At 39.6% G+C, this 23,362-nt stretch overlaps 1 protein-coding gene across 2 annotated transcripts in view; it reads left to right on the forward strand.

The window, feature by feature from the left end:
- The first annotated feature begins 7,562 nt into the window (after nucleotides 1–7,562).
- Nucleotides 7,563–23,362, forward strand: part of cps1 (carbamoyl-phosphate synthase 1, mitochondrial) — a 37,069-nt gene continuing 21,269 nt past the window's right edge. For both annotated transcript variants that reach the window (XR_013629553.1, XM_058082322.2), the window contains exons 1-27: nucleotides 7,563–7,777; nucleotides 8,511–8,620; nucleotides 8,702–8,846; nucleotides 8,986–9,075; nucleotides 10,089–10,145; nucleotides 10,219–10,311; nucleotides 10,958–11,047; nucleotides 11,403–11,531; nucleotides 12,046–12,152; nucleotides 12,322–12,463; nucleotides 12,652–12,729; nucleotides 12,837–12,935; nucleotides 13,059–13,154; nucleotides 13,793–13,982; nucleotides 14,084–14,241; nucleotides 14,340–14,468; nucleotides 15,135–15,279; nucleotides 15,353–15,563; nucleotides 15,654–15,852; nucleotides 15,941–16,117; nucleotides 17,524–17,642; nucleotides 18,860–19,001; nucleotides 19,222–19,287; nucleotides 19,577–19,640; nucleotides 19,791–19,972; nucleotides 20,833–21,027; nucleotides 23,218–23,285. Coding sequence is in view for 1 of the 2 variants with exons in the window: in XM_058082322.2 (XP_057938305.2) it covers nucleotides 7,661–7,777; nucleotides 8,511–8,620; nucleotides 8,702–8,846; nucleotides 8,986–9,075; nucleotides 10,089–10,145; nucleotides 10,219–10,311; nucleotides 10,958–11,047; nucleotides 11,403–11,531; nucleotides 12,046–12,152; nucleotides 12,322–12,463; nucleotides 12,652–12,729; nucleotides 12,837–12,935; nucleotides 13,059–13,154; nucleotides 13,793–13,982; nucleotides 14,084–14,241; nucleotides 14,340–14,468; nucleotides 15,135–15,279; nucleotides 15,353–15,563; nucleotides 15,654–15,852; nucleotides 15,941–16,117; nucleotides 17,524–17,642; nucleotides 18,860–19,001; nucleotides 19,222–19,287; nucleotides 19,577–19,640; nucleotides 19,791–19,972; nucleotides 20,833–21,027; nucleotides 23,218–23,285 (3,398 nt within the window). In the remaining variant the exon portion in view is untranslated. The remainder of the gene's footprint in view (nucleotides 7,778–8,510; nucleotides 8,621–8,701; nucleotides 8,847–8,985; nucleotides 9,076–10,088; nucleotides 10,146–10,218; nucleotides 10,312–10,957; nucleotides 11,048–11,402; nucleotides 11,532–12,045; nucleotides 12,153–12,321; nucleotides 12,464–12,651; nucleotides 12,730–12,836; nucleotides 12,936–13,058; nucleotides 13,155–13,792; nucleotides 13,983–14,083; nucleotides 14,242–14,339; nucleotides 14,469–15,134; nucleotides 15,280–15,352; nucleotides 15,564–15,653; nucleotides 15,853–15,940; nucleotides 16,118–17,523; nucleotides 17,643–18,859; nucleotides 19,002–19,221; nucleotides 19,288–19,576; nucleotides 19,641–19,790; nucleotides 19,973–20,832; nucleotides 21,028–23,217; nucleotides 23,286–23,362) is intronic.

Here is a 23,362-nt window from a genome sequence, read left to right on the forward strand (position 1 = left end):
TTATTGGATATATTTATTTGGGACAGTAACAATAATAATAATCGTCGTCATAACACTATTAAATACTATTATATATAATCCATCTATATAATATATAAAAATATATGTAATTATTTATATATATATATATGTATAATTACTTAGTAACAATTACAATTTATATTGTTAGAAAATAATTATACACAATTATACAAATTATATAAATGACTAAGATAATAAATGACTTTTATAGAATGTAATGTAATAATAAAAAAACATACTTATTTATTCATTCAGTCATTCATTTTCTACCGCTTATCCTCATGAGGGTGCTGGAGCCTATCCCAGCTGTCTTGGAGCGAGAGGCGGGGTACACACTGGACTGGTGGCCAGCCAATCACAGGGCACATATAGACAAACAACCATTCACACTCACATTCATACCTATGGACAATTTGGAGTCGCCAATTAACCTAGCATGTTTTTGGAATGTGGGAGGAAACCGGAGAAAACCCACACATGCACGGGGAGAACATGCAAACTCCACACAGAGATGGCCGAGGGTAGAATTGAACTCAGGTCTTCTAGCCGTGAGGCCTGGGTGCTAACCACTCATCCGCCGTGCAGCCTGATGGAATTATTTTTTTTTAAATTGAGGCTACATCTGAAAGTTACATCAGAAAAATGGAAGACGAGACAACACAGACAAATGTTTGTTTCTAAAAATGACTTTTATTGTGTATTTTAGTTCTGTGGAGGTTCACCTGTGTTCCGTGTGTGTCGGCCTCCTCTGAGGAGGAAGTGACGTGGGAAGGAGAAGGCCTTCAGCTGCCAACGCCAATTACTCAGACAAGGCTAACTGTGCAAATTCTGTCTCCTTAATTCTTGTCTAAATCTGTCGCTGTGCCAGCGGTGCAACCCTGGCCCCTCCCCCATCACACACACACACACACTTTCTTTCACTGACCCCATCTCCACCGGGGCAAGCCAGAGAAAACCTCAGTCCCTCAGCTGTCATCTAGGCTCACCCGCTGGCACCCTGCTGTACCTTCTCAGATTCAGCGTCCCCTTCACCTCCTCCCCCTATAGAAAAACTGCCCCCCAGTCCTTGCACCTGTGCTCTGGTCCATTCTGAGCTCTGCTGTAGAATCTCAATGGGCTCACCAGCGTGCTTAAGCTGGGATTGTCAAAAAAAGTCACTTTAATTTTGCCGACATGCCTCTCGTTCTAACAGCAGGTAGTGTGCAAAAGGCCACCATTAGATCGGTTGTTTTGACAATGCTATAATAAGGCCAAACTGTTTACAAAGGTCATCAAAATGTTGTGGAGAAACATACAGTAATCCCTCTGTTAATTGGCTCTAAGTTCATTTCCACGAAGTAGCAGTCTTTACCTATAAATTGAATATTTTTGTAGGTTAAGTATATAAAACTTGTTTAGGACCTTCTAAATACAGTTTTACTGACATCTGATGATCAGTGTAGAATGCTACATATAATCACAATGTCTTTGAATGTCTCTTCTGAATGCCTTGGCTTAAATGTGCAAATTTTCTTACAAATAATAAGCAATATTCAACCACAAAACTGCATTCTTTTTCTTTCTCTTTGGGCTTTTCCCTTCCGTATCTGTCTCTCTCACACCAACTACCCTCATGTCCTCCTTCACATCCATAAACCTCCTTTGGTGTTCCTCTATGCCTCCTACCTGGCAGCTCTAAACGCAGCATCCTTCTACCAATATCTTCATTATCTCTCCTCTGGACATGTCCGAACCATCTCAGCCTGGCCTCTCTGACTTTATCTCCAAGGCCTCTAACATGTAATGTCCCTCTGATGTACTCATTCCTGATCCTATCCATCCTGGTCACTCCCAATGAGAACCTCAGCATCCTCATCTCTGCTACCTCCAGTTCTGCTTCCTTTCTTTTCCTCAGTGGAACTCTCCCTAGACCAAACAACATGGCTGGTCTCCCCACAGTTTTGTATACCTTTCATTTTAGCTGAAACTCTTCTATCATACATCACGCCTGACAACCATAAAACTGCATTATTTATAATAATAAAAATGATATATATTAATGGAGGAGCAAAGTGGATAGAGATTACTGTATTGGTGAAAATGAATTCCTCTTGCAATACCTTTAACCAGATCCTGACCAAAATTGGTTTTGTATATGAAATACTGTATTTTGTGTCAGAAGTCAGCTTCAGTACTGCACCACTCTTTCGTATCTCATGCGTATCAAGTACGTGGAAAATGTTTTTTTTTTATGTGCTTAGGTTTTGTGTTACCGAGTCATTCTCAAGATCCATTAGCAAAGCATGTGCGATTTTCACCTCTGGCTAAACATCTAACACTTGACTTATTCATAAACAGAGTGCAGCTCCTTGGGGGAGGCAGCATGAGAGCTCAGATAGATGAGGTGGACGGGGGGTGTAGTGACGCACACCATCTGAAAATCCATTTCAATGAACTGCAACTACTGACCTCACAATATCCTTAAAGGACCCCTGACCACACCGTTTTGTTTTTACAGAGGAACCTTGGTTAGAATCATGAATTTGTTCCAGGAGGAACATACTGAATGCATTTTTCCCACAAGGAATCATATAAATCCAATTAATCCTTTCCATCCTAACCAATTTTACAATAGAAGACGATTCAGTTCAGCCACAAAAATGATCACTAGGTGGCAGAAGTACATTTTATAAGAACTCTGTCTGCATTTCTCCCATCGTAATACAAGCTGCACAACAACCAGGACTTGAAAAGGCATCTCGCCATGTAACGAGAAGTCGGTTACACATTGAAGGAAGATTTTATTATCCATACAAACACATGTGTGCACACAGTTCAGCTGCAAATGTGAAAACGGAAAAAGGTAGAAACAAACTTTTCTTTTTTTATATAGGATTGGACATGCTTCTTGATGCCGGTGTTTCCAGGAGGGACATTATTCCTGTGGAGGAAGTCCTTTGACATTGTGACCTGCAACCTTGTCCTGTTGAAAACGCCAGTCATTATCACACAGATGAGGGATGTCCCTGCCATTTGACGCCCCTGCACAACCTGAAGATCTGTTGTTGAAGGAAAAAGCAGAGCATGATGGCGCCCCTTCCACTGTACTGTCTAGAAAACATCTCAGTAACGTTAGAAGATGATGTCTGATGATTATTGCACCGCACTCTGCACCAGTAACAACCTTCATCTGAGCAGATGATTGTCCCGTGTCTTGATCCTGTTCTTGACATTTTTAGGGACTAATACTGGACTTCTTCGGTCCATAACGCTTGGGATCTTTGAAGAGGTTGAGAGAGAAGCTGTGAGAAGCCATTAATGATACTGAATTCACATTCATGCCAAGATTTTGCCTTTTAACTAGGCTTTTGGCTTTTTAACGGCTGTGGTCTTAAACTTGTGATCAGCGAATGAACAGCCTGTTTTTCCGTTCATGCTTGCAACAGTTTTCCTACTTTTTCGGTTTTCTTTCTTACATTTTGGAAAGAATTAATAACGAAACTGAGGTTCCGCCATACTTCCTTGTAAACTCGACCGACCGCATGAATCAGTGTTTACTATGTTGCGTTTGCCCTAGTAGCTTTATGATGCTCCATGTACTCCTCCCAGGAATGAAGCCCTGAGGCCTCCTTTTGGCTATGCAGTCTATAATCCCTTACATTCACCCCTCCATCCGCCCCCCGGTATCGCTGTGGCATCCTAATATGAACTCTGGAGGTAACTGCTTCTCTAAAACCCAGCCAGCATGAAATGATGGGGTTGGGTCGTTGACTGTGAAGGAGAAAACTGAAAAGCACCAATGCTGTCTCTCCCAAACCGTGACGTCCTGGCGCTTAATGAAATGTGAAGAACTTAAGCCAGTGGAAAATCCGTGCATGAGTGCGACGTGGTGTAAGACTCCAAAGATGGCGGCAGATGCTTGCGGGTCACCGTGGGGAGTTGAAGTGTTGACAGAGTCGCGGTCGAGAAGGAAATCAGACAAATTGCACTTCCTTTGCAACCAAGTACGCAGCAGAGGTCATCCATTTAGACGTGTGATGACTGGAGAAGAAGTTCTGGACCCCGGTTGTGCACCCCCGACCCCTCCCCTTCCCCTGCTTTTCAAACAGAGTGCTTCCTTTACTGCCCTGCAACCATTCCATACAGGAATGAGGCTGTAACTGAGCCTGGGGGACAGATGGACCCTATTTATAGTCCCCACAGAGAGGTGTGAAGTTTCTTGGGATTTCTAAGAGCAGGGGCCATGGCTCCTTAAGGGGGCCGGCACACTCTCTCTGGCTCACATGCTCGCTTTAGCCCCCCGCGCTCGCTCAAAATCCCTCTGCTGGCCACACAGGAATTAGCCGGGGGGCCAGGCTAAACAAAGCTCCATGCATTTTATTGGGGACACTACAGTACATCATGACAGGAGAAGGGAATGTGATACAAGCAGTCTTTCCTTTTCCTTGTCTTGCCTACCACTTGTGTGTTGTCATAGTGTCATGATGCCGCTTCTAAAAAGAGGACTGATGACGTTTTGCGTGGATCTTTTCCTCAGTTGACATCACATTCTATAAACGAGGGCCAATTCCAACCCTTAAGATGGTCAGATCATCATCCGTGCAGGCGCGATTTCACTTATGAGGATGTGTGTGTGTGTGCATGATTCTTGGCTCCTGTGATTGATTTTGTACAAAAATGATAACACTACTTGTGAAAGTTATTTTGAGTTATTAACAAATTTATTTAATTAACTCATTGACATGGGCTGCACGGTGGAGAGTGGTTAGCACCCAGACCTAACGGCTAGGAGACCCGAATTCAATTCCACCCTCGGGCATTTCTGTGTGGAGTTTGCATGTTCTCCTCGTGCACGTGTGGTTTTCTCCAGGTACTCCGGTTTCCTCCCACATTCCAAAAACATGCTAGGTTAATTAGCGACTCCAAATTGTCCATAGGTATGAATGTGAGTGTGAATGGTTGTTTGTCTTTATGTGCCCTGTGATTGGCTAGCGACCAGTCCAGGGTGGACACAGCCTCTCACCTGAAGACAGCCGGGATAGGCTCCAGCACCTCCGCGACCCTCATGAGTATAAGCGGTAGAAAATGAATGAATGACTGAACTCATAACATGAATTGCATTATTGTGGTTGTAGTCTGCAGTGTATTGGTAAGTGTATCATATTATTTCATGTATATTATATTTGTCCCCCTTATGTAGCTAAATGAGGTATAAATATGACAATGTCTGTTGGAATGAATTGAAATAATAATATATTCTTACCTAATAATCTGGCTGATTTTTTTTTCTTTCCCACATGCTCTAGCCAGTGAAAGAACAGACATGAAGAATATATAAGCGCATCTTATCTCTTGTTCAGTATCGCAGTCCAACACACACCCTTTATTTAACTCTCATTTGAAGAAAAAAAACCTCCAAACAAATCTGTTATTTCCATGTCATCTCAGGGCCAACACTGGGCTTGGCAATCTGGCAGAGGGAGGCGAGGGAGCCTCTTTGTCTATTTTGGTTCTCTGTCAAGCTCGGACCGCCATCTGAAAAGCTGCACTTGAAACAGCGGACAATGTGGGGTCCCTCAACTGCGTACGGACACTTGAGCTCATTTGGACTCAAGCCAGTCAATCAGGGAAGGAATTCAGAACCCATAATGACACTCTGCATGGTAATAAAGCTCCTCATGTTCCCTCAACTAATCATAGACCAATTTTCTGTGACATATGATTCCATAATATTATATACACAAGCCCACAACTTTAAGTGAATAAATAAAAATCAACAAAGTTCATAAAAGTTGAAGCTATTTTTTAATTTATTGATGAAAAGCCCAGAATGAAAGTACTCTGAAGTTAAGTTAAAGTTAAGTAAAAGTTAAGCTTGTGTGTGTCTCCCGGTATCTTTCCATCAGTCATATGTATGTGTTGTGTGACTCTGATAAAATAGCCTTGATTACAAACACCAAACGTCAGTGCTGTGCCCCTAGACAGTGAAAGTTAGGTTTGTGTATAAGCAAAAGTTAAGCTTGTGTGTGTCTCCCGGTATCTTTCCATCAGTCATATGTATGTGTTGTGTGACTCTGATAAAATAGCCTTGATTACAAACACCAAACGTCAGTGCTGTGCCCCTAGAAAGTGAAAGTTAGGTTTGTGTATAAGCAAAAGTTAAGCTTGTGTGTGTCTCCCTGTATCTTTCCATCAGTCATATGTATGTGTTGTGTGACTCTGATAAAATAGCCTTGATTACAAACACCAAACGTCAGTGCTGTGCCCCTAGAAAGTGAAAGTTAGGTTTGTGTATAAGCAAAAGTTAAGCTTGTGTGTGTCTCCCGGTATCTTTCCATCAGTCATATGTATGTGTTGTGTGACTCTGATAGTGCTATGTGAGTAGTGGTGTTATGAGAGCATTCTTTTGGGATAATAATAACAATATCCAACAATCGCTCACAGAGGCAGAGTGCATGTAAAAATAGCCTTGATTGCAAACACCAAACGTCAATGTTTACATAACATAAATTATGATGTGTACGTGTATAATTCATGGCACATTTTCGTTCACCCCATGCAGGTTATATTTTTGAGCAATTTTATCCCTCCATCCAAATTACAAGATCATTCAAATTTCTGTTTTTTTTGTTAGTAACTTTACTGTAATACTCTTCTATGTAAATATTTTTAGAGTTAATAAAAGTTAGCAGCAAAATAATACATAATATAAATTACACATAATAATATAATATCATTATCTTACTCATTATAAAATATATTAAAATAGTCATACAAATAATAAATGAAATTTAATGTTATGATGCTCACAAAGTAAAGCCTTTTAAAGAGCTCCTTGTGTGTTCAACTAATATTACCACTGGATGTCAGTGTAGCACCACAAGTATGAAAAATACAACCTGAGGCTAAACGTACTCCCTGCAGCTTTAAGCTGCACCTTGAAGCAGCACACCAACACAGGTAAGTACATTTACTACATTTTTAGCATATACTGTGTATACAGTATATGTAGTGTATGCATGTATCCCAGAAAAGTCAACAAAGCACAACCACAGTTTGCTGCATGGTGACACTTCCTGTAAAACACACACACACTTATTCACACACTTTGTTCAGACTGCTGAAGCCAGCAGAGTGGCAGTCAGGCATCCTTCTCTGCTGAGGTCCAGTCCTGCAGAGATCAGCAAATCCACAGACCCCTCTAATCCCACCACCGTGAAACCTCCACATGGTCACTTTGGGGCTTTTTTCCCCCTGCAAGTTACCAGCCTCAAAGAGGGAGTGCTGTAAAGCACTTACAATGCATGTGTTTTAAACGTTTAATGTATCCGAACTTGAGAGATAAATTATTAGAGTTAGATAAGTGTTTTCAGAATCACTATATCAGGCGAGGGTGGTATGTACGATTTGATTCATTGTGGCATATCATGTAAAGCAACTACGGGGCGACCAATCAAAACGTGAGTACCTCTCAGCGGTGAATAAAACAACACACAGCCGTCCAATCAGCTGTCACCTCACGTGACCTCATTGAACTGAACGGCAGGAACTGGCATCACCCATTCATTCACCTTCTTAACATTAAAGCTGCCCACCTGTGTGTAAAGGACGTTTAGTTATTAATTTACTGTTTGGTTTGACATCCGGGAATTCCGGGAATATGACAAAAATCCTGTTAGCCAAATTCCTGAGGCACTACGGTGTAGTTGGGAGCAAACTTGGGACCAATAAATCGGCATGGTTGAGACGTCAGACTGCTAAACTTTTTAGTGTCAAGGTAAGAAAGGCGTGGGTGTTTCACTCGTTAAATGACGAATTTACAACACGTTCACTTACTATTTACGTGCGCTTCTAGGAAGTCATGTCAAGGTTTACTAATAACTTAATTAATTCAAAGATTAATTCAATTTAACTCATTTTGAGCGTCAATAATATTTTTATATGGCTATCAAGCAGACGTGGACAATACTGCTTATGTTGGTATCGATTTGATACCAAGTAAATATAGGGGCATCATTACCAATACGATACTGTACATTTTACTGTAAACTCTTCCAAGATTATTGAATGGGTTTGTGATTTTTGCCTTTAATTTCTTTGATGAGTATTTTTATTATATAATAAAGACTTAAGACTTAAGCAAAAACACAAAAGTAAGACGCTCACACATCAATAGAACTTAATAATACAATGATTCCCCTTTAATGAGATATATGGTAGATTGTATAGTATAGTAGATTGTGTGAAAAATTTAGTTTTATTGATTTCACACCGATACCACCCTTGGTATAAATTTGCATACATTTTAACATTGTGGAGATTCCTTCTGAAATATGATATGATCCTTTATAACCAACAATTTGAGTTTAAATCAATTATTTAATATGAGTATTTATGTTGGCAATGTATTTCCTTCAGCAAAATCACACTTCGCTTTAGTTCTCAACACTAATTTATTTCCAAAGAGAGCATTTCTTTTAGGTGAATTTGACTTCTTGTATACTCACCAGGCCCAGACAGCACACTTGATCTTGGAAGATGGCACCAAAATGAATGGCTTTTCTTTTGGTGAGGATATCTCAGTAGCTGGAGAACTGGTCTTCAATACCGGCCTTGTAGGGTAGGTGAGCTTTTCATTATAACAGCTAAGGTGTGGTTCTCCACAATGCAATCTTCTCATGGTGTCAACCTCTGTGATTAGCTACCCCGAGGCCTTGACTGACCCCAGCTATAGGGGTCAGATCCTGACGTTGACCTACCCTATTGTAGGGAACTACGGGGTACCCAACACGCAAGAGCTAGATGAACTTGGTCTGAGAAAACATGTGGAGTCAGAGCGCATCCAGGTGTGTCTGCAATGCATGAATGACATGTTAAATTATACAAGGTCCAGTATGGCCAACAAAACTGGTGTTTTAATAGTAGTCCATCTGTATGATGTTGTAAAGTTCTTTGGGCTTTTAAATTGTGCTTTTGTGTCTCAAGATATCTGGTCTTCTGGTTCAAAACTACAGTCACGAGTACAGCCACTGGAACTCTGTTAAGTCTCTGGGTCATTGGCTTCAAGAAGAGAAGGTCTGTACACTAGTAGGCACATCAGGTGTGGGCTGTTATAAAGGAAAATCTGCTGCAAACTCCAAAATAGACAAGTTTTTTGACTACAATGAGAGGCACAGTTTAATAAACAACAAATCGGTACAACCAGAAAAGATGTCTTCTGTAGAAAATGTCTGCCTATTCCTGCTGAAATGTTTGTGAATTCATTCAATCTCAGCAATTTTTCAAAGGACAAACACTTCAATATCGGTCGGCCATTGTAGATGATTTTGATAGATTTTTCAAAATAGTTCAAAATAGTTTTGTGAAAACATAATTTTCACCTTGACACAACGTTTTTGCTTTTGTGACAGCTCAAATATCTTAACAATTATACCATAACATCAACAATACAAAAAGCATTGTTTTACATCAAAATAACAATTTATTTACAAATATAACACAATGAGCTTTTATGGTGTTCACATTTGGAACTAAGCTGTGTGCATGCGTTAAAATTTCCCTACAATGTGTAACCTTCTGCATGCTACACTCCTCGATGCTCTTTCACTTCCTGCGATTGCTGCGATTGTCTTTCTACATGCAAAAGAGTCATGCCGAGTATTCATCAAATGCACCTCTGCCACCATGTGGCTGTTTTCATGGCTTAAAACTAATCTAAAAGTGAAAAAGTGTACAAAAAAGTATTTGGGATTGGGCGTTTGCATTTATGCTAATTAATAAATATGTCTTTGGTATTGAATGAGTTAATGTAGGAAGCCACATGATGAGATGATGAGAGATGATGAAGGGAAGACTCACACCCAACAATCTTGAGTCAGGTGACAAGCTTGTGGAGGACATGTTTTGGAGACAAGAGGCCTCTAGCCTTTAGTCCGACATTAATTTGTATCTTAGCAGAAATACAGTAAATGTACAGTGTATCTTTGTGCATAATTAGTCAAATTAAATGGAATGATGGACACAAAATGATTTACTAATGCAATAACAAACCATAGCTGATCATTCAATATGAATGTACTTGTTTGTAGGTTCCTGCACTTTTTGGGATAGACACCAGAATGTTGACCAAGATCATCAGAGACAAGGTATAATAAATGTCATAGTTAGCATTGCCATATCTTTTGCTTAGGACCGCTCACGCTTGTCTTTTCTCCTCAGGGCACGGTTCTGGGAAAGATTGAATTTGATGGGCAACCTGTTGAGATATCTGATCCCAACCAAAAAAACCTGGTGGCGGAGGTCTCAACAAAAGTAACATAAGCTTTTACTCAGTGTTCAAAATGTTTATCATATAGCGGAACCTTGGTTAGCGTACCCCTCAGTTTGCATGTTTTTCGGTTAATGTTGAAATTTGGAAAATGTTGCCTCGGTTTGTGTACATTTTCCAATATGGCACACATTGCATCAGGTTATTCGATGTCATCAGTGGTCCACTTAACACAGTCACGGCTCAAGTCTCTGCTTGTCTATGGTTGCCAAGGAAAGTGACATCATTTTGACGAAGAAGGTGAGAAACACTAGTGAATTGAAGAAATATCTCATATTAAAAAACAAAGGTGATATCTAAGTAAATCTCACTGCCACATGGCCGTCATTGTCAACAATCGTCTTCAATCAATGTAAAAGTGACATTAAAATGTCCTTTATCCCTTTCCATCCTCATTTTTACATAGGATATATTTCTATGTATTATGAATAGCTCTCTGCATATAAAATTATGAAAAAAGGGATTTGGCTTTCTGAAACATGTTAATGGGATTTGCATTATTTCTTTGTAAATATTTAGTATGTTTCGGTTAGAATCAGACCTTCTGGAATGGATTTATGACGCTAACCAAGGTTCCACCATATCTAATTTTTTCTGTAATGACTGATCATATTTACTTTCCACCCACAGGAAACTCGGGTTTTTGGAAAAGGAAACCCTGTCAAAGTGGTGGCAGTTGATTGCGGTATCAAACATAACATAATTCGCTTGCTGGTGAAGGTGAGAAAGTGCATGGCTAATGCGATGAATGGAAAATGTACTTTGAAGTCATCCAGCTAGGATGAAAATGATCTTGTCATTGGTATCACTGCATGAATTCACTGTGATTTCTTTATTCTTGGGGATTTTGGTGTCCGTTCGCTTTAGTAAGTCTGTTGAAAGCACATCGTAGACATGTGGCAAATGGTTTTGTTTGATCACAATGAGCTTGAACACCTGTGGAGTTATCTATAGTACCAAATATCACAGCTTTTTATTACACTGATGACTAGAGATTCAATAAAGTGTCTCCGGAAAAAAAATGTTACTGCTTTTGTAAGAGCAGTAATATAATATTTTTCTAACATTGTACCAGCGAGGTGCAGAAGTTCACTTGGTACCCTGGGACCAGGACTTGCTGAGTCTAAATTATGACGGCCTCTTCATCTCCAATGGACCAGGAGATCCTTCTCTGGCTGAGACACTTATCTGCAATGTCCGTAAGGTAGGAAAAGAGGCAGAGTGGAAAAAAACCCAAACACGTATTGTTTTTTCAAAAATGTTCAGTCCTCAGTTCTTATTTAAGAAATTATATTATAAAAAAACGTTAAACTTTAACCATTAACCATTAATTAAAATTTTCTTTGTGTCCCACCTCTAAACAGGCAAGAAAAGGTTAACTCAGCACCTTGGTGCGTTTGTTTTATAGAACAATGGCATGAAAGGAGGGAGCCTGTATGTCTGTCGCCACGCCCATCTCGGAGCAGTCCAGTCTTCCAAATTACCAAATTGGCTGCGCAGAGTGGTGCACTGGACCAAATTACCACGGCGTGGGCTGCGCCACGCTCCACCACCCTGCACCACTTGCGCTGTGCCACAAAATTAGAGCCCATAAATTTAATATTTACAACATATGTGAGAAGGTTATAAAACAATACGCAAGATATAGCACAGTGATTGTACAATGTCAAGAGATATGTCACATAATAAATCCTGTGGATTTTGTATGTTTTGTACAGGTGTTGGAGAGTGATCGCCCTGAGCCAGTGTTTGGAATCTGTATGGGCAATCAGATCACTGCTCTGGCTGCTGGAGCCAGGTCCTACAAACTACCAATGGGCAACAGGTGAGCTTATCAATTCAGAATACATTATATGTTTGTGCTTGCAACATCATAACGGCTACTTGAGTTTTGTATAGTACCTGGTCTAAAGTCATGCTAGGATTTTGAAATTCAATCAGACTTGGAATAAAATATAAACGCATAGTATGTAATTTATTTATGTGTTCCCCAGAGGCCAGAATCAGCCAGTACTGAATGTGATGACAGGCCAGGCCTTCATTACGGCACAGAACCATGGCTACGGCATAGATAGTGAGTCCCTGCCCCCAGGGTGGAACCCGCTTTTCATCAACGCCAATGATGGCACAAATGAGGTTGGTTCCACTCACTGTAAATGAGTTTCGGGAAAACATGCCATATGAATCTCTATTCCATAAATAAACATTCCTCTCATCTGCACTCATGAAATATGTAGTGGAAGTGGAGAACTCCAAGAAAGGCTGGGAGTATAATACAGTTGACTTGATTTTGTACGCTCACATCAAATTTGGATGTTTTGCAGGGCATCATGCACAACACTAAACCTGTTTTCACGGCTCAGTTCCACCCAGAAGCTAAAGGCGGCCCCACTGACACAGAGGTACTGTATTTAAAGACCTCCACTTGCTGAATAAAATGAAATCCCAAATGCATTTATACTTTTATGATATTGTTATTGATAATATTTGTCTTGTTGTGGTTGTGTAGTTCCTTTTCGACACCTTCATGGCCTTGATGAAAAAAGGAAAGGACACCAACATAATGTCAGTCATGCCGAAGAAGCCGTACGTCCCTCCCAGAGTGCAGGTATATAGCAAGTTAGATTAGAATTTTCAAAATTTCAGATTTGTACTTCATGGAAAGCGGTATTGTTCTATCTGTATCATCTACCTGGTTTGCCTTTCAATGTTGTGTGCTGTATGCGTGAAGGTGTCCAAGGTGTTGGTACTGGGCTCTGGTGGGCTGTCTATCGGTCAGGCTGGTGAGTTTGACTACTCCGGATCTCAGGCCATCAAGGCTATGAAAGTAAGCACAAAAATACCGTATTTTTGTGCATAATGCTGTAATAAAATAGTGTGTGTATATATTCTTACATAATATATATACAGGTGCTGCTGCATAAATTATAATGTGACCAAAACATTGGTTTATTTCAGTAATGTAATTTTCATTTTTATTATTATATACATTCATTACACACAGGCTGATACGTATATTTCAAATGTTTATTTATTAACATTTTGATTAGTATAACTGAAAACTAATGCAAATCCCAAATCACATAACAAAAGGATTTTAGAAATGTTGGCCAACTGAAAAGCATGAACATGAAAAGTATGAATGAACAGCACAAAATACTCAGTTGGGGCTTCTTTCGCCTGAATTATTGCAGCAATACGGCAGGGCGTGAAGTCGATCAGTCTGTGGCACAGGTGTTATGAGAGCCCAGGTTACTCTGTTAGTGGCCTTTAGCTCTTCTGCATTGTTGGGTCTAGCATATAGCATTTTCTTCTTGACAATACCCCATCGATTTTCTAAGGTCAGGGCGGTTTCATACTGGCCCATGCCGGCTAAACATGTAACTTTCACAACTTTTTAGAGAAGAAAAGCTGAACTGTTCATATTCAAAAAAATAAACTCTCTTTTGTGATCTGGTGTTGTAGGAGGAGAATCTGAAGACAGTGCTTATGAATCCAAATATAGCTTCAGTCCAGACCAATGAAGTGGGCACCAAGCAGGCTGATTCAGTTTACTTCTTGCCTGTCACGTCACAATTTGTTACCGACGTGATTAAGACGGAGCGCCCTGATGGCATCCTGCTTTCCATGGGTGGACAGACTGCCCTCAACTGTGGTGAGCGTTTTGACATAAATGTTTCCAATTCAGTGTAGATGTTAACTGTATATTTTAGTGTAAGTTAAACAAATTTATGTTGTTTTTCTGTTGTGTTCCAGGAGTGGAATTGTTTCAGCAGGGTGTTCTGGAGCAGTATGGGGTGAAAGTCTTGGGAACACCAGTAGAGTCCATCATGGCCACAGAAGACAGGCATATATTTGCTGAAAAACTAATGGAGATCAACGAAAAGATTGCACCCAGTATTGCTGTGGAGTCTGTAAGAAAATGTGAAACCAGGTTCAGCTTTGAATTTAAAGAAGCCATTTTTACAGTGTGGAAATCCTAGGTATTTGAACGTGTCTATCTACCTTTCAGGTGTGTGATGCCTTGAAAGCTGCAGAGCAGATTGGTTATCCAGTGATGCTGCGGTCTGCCTACGCCCTGGGAGGGCTGGGTTCTGGTCTGTGTGCCAACAAGAACAAACTGGAGGAAACGGCCAATAAGGTAAGAGTACTGATGTGGCGCTTTTGTGACATGGAATATCTGTGAAAAACCCAGAGAAAGCATGTATTTTCAAGGAAAAAAAAAGAAAAAAGAACACTAATGTCTTTGACTGAATTGCTGCGTTATCTTTTGATGCTCCTCACATTGCTCCCTGAAATTGTTCAATTGAAGTCCGTGAAGAAATGTCAGCCAGTGTTAGGACAGGCTCACATAGTTTTATCAGTTCAAAAAAATAATTATTTGTGCATCAGGAGCTCAGGCCCAGAAGGCCATGTAGATTTGAATTCTTTTTCTCCCTTTATGATAAAAAGATTTATTTAAAAAAACTGCAGTTTTCAGTTGTGTTGTTACTGACCAATATTTACATTTGTTTTATGATCTGAAACACTTACTTGTGACAAACACGCAACTAAAAAAATAAATCAGGAAGGGGCAAACACTTTTTCACACCACTGTATATTATTGTATTTGTATTTCAATGACTATTCTGTCCAAAAAGGCATGTTGCAAAATACAGTAAAAATAAAAAGTCATTGATTTGATTGTATGTTTTTCCTTAAAAAGCACTGGGTCTGATTTGGCATCAATATCGGATACAATGGAAACGACAGTTCCATCCATCCCTACAATTCCATTATATCCAATGTTGTTTTGTACATTTCTTAGGCTCTTGCCATGACTAGTCAGATCTTGGTGGAGAAGTCCTTGCTTGGTTGGAAGGAAGTGGAATATGAGGTGGTGAGAGACGTGGTGGATAATTGTGTTACCGTCTGCAATATGGAGAACTTTGACCCACTTGGCATACACACAGGTTGTCAAAACATTTTGTCACATTGCTCTTTTTGGCTTTGTTCATTATTTTATTTTATTTTATGCCTTTTCAGGTGATTCTATCGTAGTGGCACCGAGCCAGACATTGTCCAACGAGGAGTACCACATGCTTCGTGAAACAGCGATCAAAGTGGTTCGCCATCTTGGTATTGTAGGAGAATGTAACATCCAGTATGCGCTCCACCCATCATCCCTGGAGTACTGCATCATTGAGGTTAATGCTCGCCTCTCAAGAAGCTCAGCCCTTGCATCCAAAGCCACTGGGTAAAAGATTATACAGTATGCGTGTACTTAAGTACTAAACCATCTTATTGTTGATACTGATCTCCCTGCTCATTGCTCCACGTCTCACAGATACCCGTTGGCATTTGTGGCCGCTAAGCTAGCTTTGGGGATCCCCTTGACCGACATCAACAATTCTGTATCTGAAAAGACTACTGCCTGCTTTGAGCCCAGTTTAGACTACATTGTCACAAAGATCCCTCGCTGGGACCTGGACCGTTTTCAGGGCATGTCTAGTGAAATAGGTAGTGCCATGAAGAGCGTTGGAGAGGTAATGACTATCAATCACTCACTTACAGTACTCTGGGTCCATGCCACATGCTTTGCTGCCATTAAATATATCCATCTAATGGATTTAGGTGATGGCAGTGGGACGTACTTTTGAGGAGAGCATGCAGAAGGCCCTGAGGATGTGCCATCCGTCAGTGGATGGCTTTGTGCCCCAACTGCCTCTCAAAAAAGCCTGGGCAAACACCCGCAGCCTGCAACAGGAGCTGGCTGTGCCATCCAGCACCCGAATTTTCTCCATTGCTAAGGTCCACTGCATATGCACCATTATTATCAATACAAATGTGTTTTTCATTTTGCTTTTTGCAAAATGGTGTTATATTCTAGGGCTGCAACTAACGGTTATTTTCTTTTTGAAGTCGATTAACCCGAACCTTGTTGTTTTGATTAATCAAGTAATTGATTGGGTCGAGACAGGCCAAATCAATATGAACCAAACACAAACAGTCAGTGGTTTTGTATATAATATATCATGTATATATACATGTCAATCACTGTTTTTTAAATCCAAGTGTTCCATGTGAATAGTTTTTGATGACACAATGACAATAGGTCTGCTTTCATGGGTGATGAAGGAAATGACAAAATATTCACATTTGAGAGGCTTTTAAATCAAAAACCATAAATCAAATACTAAAATAGTTCCTGATTTATTTGGACAATGAATTCATCATCAATTAATTGTTGCAACTCTTTTTCAGTCACACTTCAGTACATACCTCGATTTTAAGTTCATAGATCAGTTCATTTTCGGTACAGTAAAGGAACAAAATGTGAAGCTCACAGATAATTCTCCAACCAATAAAACAGCCAAATAACATTAATATTTAATAGAAACACTGAAGGATACATTTTATGCAGAAAAGATACTATACTGTATAATCATTTTTGTTATTGGTGAATAAGCAAATTAGCATAAAATTTCATTTTTTTCATTAAGAACAAATTTTATTTTTTAGAACAACCTGTTTTAACCACAAATGTAAGTGCAAACAGTAAGAGTTTGAAGAGTAGCATGCATCATAATTATATGTTTAGAAAATAAAAGTTTTTTACTGGTTGAAGTAAAGCATTTCCAGCTTGTAGCCCCATTCTCCATCTCTACTGAGCAATGGCAGCACACTGCTTTTATCTTGCTCACTTATTACTGTTTACAGAGTGTTCAAAAATGACTGAAAGCAATCGCTCCTGCTAGCCAAAAACACTTTCCATCCGTTTCAATCTCCACTTCTGTGCCGAATGTCTTGCATTTTCATCTGCTTTTAGGAACACTACCTGGGCTTGTGGTGATACATCACAACTCTGAATGTACACTTCCTGTTCCTCAATTGTAACATGCACCGAAATCAGTAGCAGATATACCGAAAGCCCCGTACCGACAAATCTGAATCTGAATACATGTTCCCTAGTGCTCTGTGTTTTTTTTAGTACAAAGTTATCCAACTGGTTCTGCATTTCTAAGCAGAAGTCACTCTAAGCTGTACTTAGCTTTCATTATCTCAATTTATTTGGACAAGCACCCAATTTGATCTTCTGTGGAAACTTCAGACTGCTAGCTGGATGCCTGCCCTTGCAACAAGGAGAATGCACGATAACTTGATTATTATGTATTATAGATGGAGCGCTTCATCTGTTTCATGTTTCTCCCCTTCAGGCCCTCCACAGCGGTATGAGTGTAGATCAGATCCACCAGCTGACAGCCATCGACAAGTGGTTCCTGCACAAACTCCACAAGATCACTCAGATGGAGCAGCACCTTGCAAACTACAAGAGGTAAAGCAAAAGACTTCACAAGTTCAACAATATCTATGATTCGGTTTTAATCTTGTGACTGCTGTCAGACAAATGATTTAATACTGACAAATAGAGACTCAACAGCTGCCGTCAATCATGACTCCTAACATGACAGTAATTGGAAATGTCAAGTCAAAAGACAAACTTGGGGATGATTAAAAATTCTGCGCCTCAGCTGTATCAACAAATTACATTTTTTGAAATTGTCACAAGTTTCTTTAGTCAGCTTTCTTTTGCTTGCCGTTGAGCTCCTGGGCAGCTCCTATCACAGTGTGCCGTGAATTGGATTTTACTTCCCCACGGGGTATGTGCGACTTCCTTCTGACTCTCACTGTTTAATAATGAATGCCTGGTTGTCTGGTGGGCAGCCTTCCATGTGTCTGCCTCTTGTAGTCCCCACAGTCCCTAGGGTAGAGGCTATTGGGGTGGACACATTATAGGCGGCTGCTGGCAGATGGATGCGCCACAGAGTCAAGTTCAGGTGGCCTTCTGGCCCCGTTGGTCCACAGGCTCATTAGATATGTGCATCACTGAGGTGCTTCTTAGATTTTGATAGCAGAAAAAAGTAAGTTATATAGTGATGTTATTGTATGGATATCAAATACTTTCCAGACAATTATCTTTTAAAATATGTCACATATAGATTAACATTACAGTGAGTAGCCAGTAGTCAGGGTTTCAAGAGGAAATGTTGCATTGTAATGCTTTTGGTAAAACCTACTAATAGTACCTTTTAGATGCGGGTCATATCACTGTGAATTTTGATATAGTTGCAGACCTGCCAACATGTATGCATTTTGATCTTTGATTATGCCGCTCCCCAGTTGCATTTTGACAGTTTCCATTTTGAGTTAAGTCTGTGAGCGTCGTGTGATATGCACCTCCAGCTCCAATGCTGGCAGTTAAGTGATTGCTGGTCTCGTAGAACATTATACAATTCATGCTGAAATAATTTGCAATAAAAATGACAGTGTTAAACACATTGATTAGTCCCAGCAGCAATAACACTCATTTTCTCTATTTACCATTATTCACGCTCTATGAAAGAAGCTAACAAGCTAAATAGTCAAGGGGTTTGTTGCTGCAGAGTACTCATGAAATTTCTTCAAGGTCAGCCAGTCTGTAGTTGTTTAATCGGTAATGATCAATTTGCCTTTCAATGAATATAAACTGTCTATTCCGACAACTACATTTAGTCTTTCAGTGCCTAGAGGCCTGCTGCTGCAGGCCAAGCAGGATGGCTTCTCCGACCGACAGCTTGGTCAGATTTTGGGTATGAAAGAGGAAGAAGTTCGACAGATGAGGCTCAGACATGATATCAGACCCTGGGTTAAACAGGTGAGTGATATTGGTGTTTTTGCTTAGAAAATAAGAGCTACAGGCACTGTAGCTGTTGATCTCTACCGTTTACCTGTTGAATTACTGTTCAAAATCAAATGAACACATGACTGTATGTATAAACTATTGCAGGCTCCTGACAGTACGGCAATAGTCCTAGCATTTGTGGATATATACAACATTTAGTGCTATTTATTTAATGTATCACTTAACTTCACAGATCGATACACTGGCAGCAGAGTATCCTGCCATAACCAACTACCTGTACTGCACCTATCATGGTCTGGTAAGTGGTTTAAGAAACAATAGTATGAGGAGACAATTGTTATTTCAAAAATAATAATAAATTAAATGAAAATGTAATTTGGTTTAATAATTTCATAAGCATTACTATTTCTTATTACACAATTATTAAAATTATAGTTTTAAAATAAAATTGCATTATTATTATTATAATGAAATATACAATTTTAATATATTATTGTTTTATAATAAAATACAATTTTGTTATAATATTTTATTAAACATTTACAGTTAATCATTTAATGATGATTTTTTCCCCCCCAATTCAATAGGAGCATGACTTGGCCTTTAACGACAATGGAATTATGGTTCTTGGTTGTGGGCCCTATCACATTGGTGGGTTCAGCAGTGATATTTTTATAACTTCCTTCCTTTTTTAGAATGATACAATCAAAACAACATGCAATTCAATACTGCCATACAGTATGTACTTTTCCATGCTTCATCGCCAGAAATAATACATAGTTTGTCCACTCCGTCCATCAGGTAGCAGTGTTGAGTTTGACTGGTGTGCAGTGTCAAGCATCAGAGCCTTGAGACAGATCAGCAAGAAGACCGTGGTGGTAAACCATAACCCAGAGACTGTGAGCACGGATTTTGATGAGTGTGATCGTCTCTACTTTGAAGAGCTGACACTGGAGCGCATACTAGACATCACCCAACAGGAGGTCAGCACACATCAAATTTTTTTATGTGATAAAATACTAAATATATTTCTAAGATTCCTCCATGTGGGCTACTGTTGTGGCTCTGACTCATGCCAAGCAAAAACCCAAACTCACAGACACACCCGAGCATGGAATCAAACCCAAGTCTCCTAGCTGTGTGGCCTGCGCACTAACCACTTATTCACTATGTAACCTATTTGAATACCCACTATGAAAATATACCAAAGTATTGATCAAATATGACTTGAATGAGCCCACCTGACAATGGACAAAGCAAAACATGCCTAATCTTGATACAGTATATACTTTCCCTTATCAATTTGATGTTATTTACTGTTGTCTACCTCCTTTAACCTCCAGTTTAACCTGTGGTGAAACCAGAGCGTGATTAAAGATTTGCATGTTCAGAAAGCTCACATTACCATAAATCCCACTCTCGCAGTTGCAGGATCCTGTGGCTTTGTCATAATGTGTGTGTGTTATACATACGGCATTAGAGCGTGGAGATAAACTCCGGTCAGGGGAGCAGGCCCATGAATAATGAAGCGATTTTCCAGAAGCTACCTGGCATTGCCATGGAAACAGCTAGATACGCTAGACTGGAAAGGGAGCTGTGAACTGTTAATATAAAACCAAGAACACTTTTTCTTCTGACACACACACACACACTTCCTCAGGTGATAAACTAAACCCATGGCATTGCTTAGATGAAGTGTCTTTGTTCATCTCATATTTTTTGTGTGATCAGTCGCCAAAATAATTGGATTTGAACGCCCTTTTTGCCGTCTATAAATCTTGGCAGATAGGTGTTTAGCAGTAGGATTTCTCCCTAACCCCCATCTTCTCCATCTCCTTTTCAGGGTTGCACTGGCACCATTGTATCAGTTGGGGGACAGATCCCCAACAATCTTGCAGCCCCCCTGCTCCTTAATGGGGTGAAAATTCTGGGCACAAGTCCTCTACAGATTGACCGTGCTGAGGAGCGCTCTGTCTTCTCCAGGATCTTGGATGACCTTGGTGTGGCCCAAGCCCCATGGAAGGCCCTCAACTCCCTGGTAAGAAGAAACAGTAATGATGGCACATGGGATTAGCATTTCTGCCTCACAGACAAGTGGTTTTGGGTCTTGGATTGGGTATATTCTGCATGTTGCATAGGTTTATTCCAGTTTTCTCCCACAATCCAGAAATGCCTCGCTTGACATTCACTTCCTGAAAAAGTGAACCTGATTCCATCAACATATGGACTGAAGTTTACACTTCCAGCTTTAATTTAAGAGGATGAACAAAAATATGGCTTTTGGCATTCAGATGTTTTACATACTGTGCATCATTAGGCAAGGGATGTAGTATGAACTTCTGCATGATCCATTTCAAAATCTAGACATGCAATATTCATCATATATATCACACCTTATGGTGCCACATAGCTACGATGCATGCACAGCAGATGGATTCACATACAGCCTCATAATGCATCTGCATAGACAGACATGGTTGGTGTTGTTCCATAATGTTTACTTCATGCCGTTTACAAAACCAATCAAAAATTGCTGGAAATTATCATCAAAGCTCTGAATTTTTATATTTGTATTTTATGTCCAGTTATGTCTGTGTGTGTGTCTGCGTGTGCGTGTGTGTGTATATTTATATATAAGGGCGTAACTTTGGGTCTATCATTGGGGGGAGTTGAAATTTCAGGTTTACAGTAGCATAAGTACAGTAGTACACAAGAGTATAGTACAAGGCACACAATGGAAGAAAAAGTGCAAAAACAGGATAATACAAATACATATCAGAAATGATATACACTATACACAGTTATCTACATGCACGGTTAATGCATTGTAACATTACCGGATGCTGAAACATGCTAGTTTCCTCCCACATTCCAAAATCATGCATGTTTGAGTAATTGGAGACTCTAAATCAGGGGTCGGGAACCTTTTTGGCTAAGAGTTCCAAATTGTCCATAGGCATGAATTTGAGTGTGAATGGTTGTTTGTCTATACAGTATGTGCCCTGCGATTGTCGGGTGACCAGTCCAAGGTTTACCCTGCCTCTCACTAGAGCAAGCACGCCTGGGGTCAGACGTCATACACACAGTGGAGCACACAGTAGAGCGTGCTCACACAGTCACAGAGCGTGACACTGTTTTATAACTTCATTCTGACCTCAACACACACAGCAGTACAAGAATACAACTTTTCCAGTATGCCTTTATCATTATTTTGCAAATACTAATATCAAAACTTTTCTTGAAAAAAACTCTGGTGCATAAAGGGTTAATTCAGATGTATAATTTCCTATATTTAACTATGCTGGAAATGACACTGAAAAATGCAAAACCTTGGAATTCTCAATACATACCGATTTATATCATCATTTATCTTTCTATTCATTTAATACAGTAAAATTGACATATTTCAGACATAGTAAATGTGATTAATCATGATAAATAACTTAAATCTAGTTAATCTGTGATAAAAAATTATCAATTATTTGACAGCCTTAATATATTTACATTATTAATCCCTCATTTATGTATCCCTTCCATGTTGTTTTCCCCAAGTGAAAATGAATGGTGCGTTTATGACAGGTGCCACTAGATGGCGATAAAGCCGTGTGTTTTGGCGATATCAGCTATAATGAGTTAAAAATACATTTCCTTGCAAGGTCACTCAATATGGACATTCCCCTTTATTTGAAAGCTTCTGTGTAAAAATAATCTTAGATTTAAACTGCCAGCTTTTATAATCTATTGTTAACTTTTTGTTGTAGCACAGATGGTCATGTTTCGTCATGCATTTCTCTCTGAATTTCTCAGAAAAGATTTTTTTATTGTTTCCTACTTCACTTTCTGTGCTTGTGTTCTTGCCAGAAATGGTACAAAAATCCTTAAAAACAGAAGGCTTTCTAAATATGTGTGGTAAAAGATAACTTGCTCACTTAAAGGGTTGCTGACCACTGGAAACAGGAGTTTGGAACATACATGCATTATTACCACTCAAGGTTGAACATCTGAACGGCTTCCCGCTGTTTAAAAAATATCAAAGTGCTTAAATTACATATTTAGGTCTTTGTAGTGTTTGGTCTACTGTATAAGAAAATATGATATGAATTGATATGAAATTCTATGAACCAATATTGTTGAACCTAAACTCATAAATATATCATAATGTATCCTAAATGTATGTGTTTTTATACATAATTTTACCTGAAAATGTTACCTTTTTTTTTTTCGTCAGGAAGATGCCTTCGTTTTTGCTAACCAGGTGGGCTACCCCTGTCTACTCCGCCCATCCTATGTTCTCAGGTACATATGAGCACTCTGTTTTAATACAGTGGTACCTCAGTTTAATCTGTTCCACAAGGTCAGTCAAAAACCGATGT

This window comes from Doryrhamphus excisus, linkage group LG12, assembly GCF_037039965.1.
Source record: "Doryrhamphus excisus strain RoL-2023G ecotype Guam linkage group LG12, RoL_Dexc_Guam_v1.1, whole genome shotgun sequence".
NCBI classification, from domain to species: domain Eukaryota; kingdom Metazoa; phylum Chordata; class Actinopteri; order Syngnathiformes; family Syngnathidae; genus Doryrhamphus; species Doryrhamphus excisus.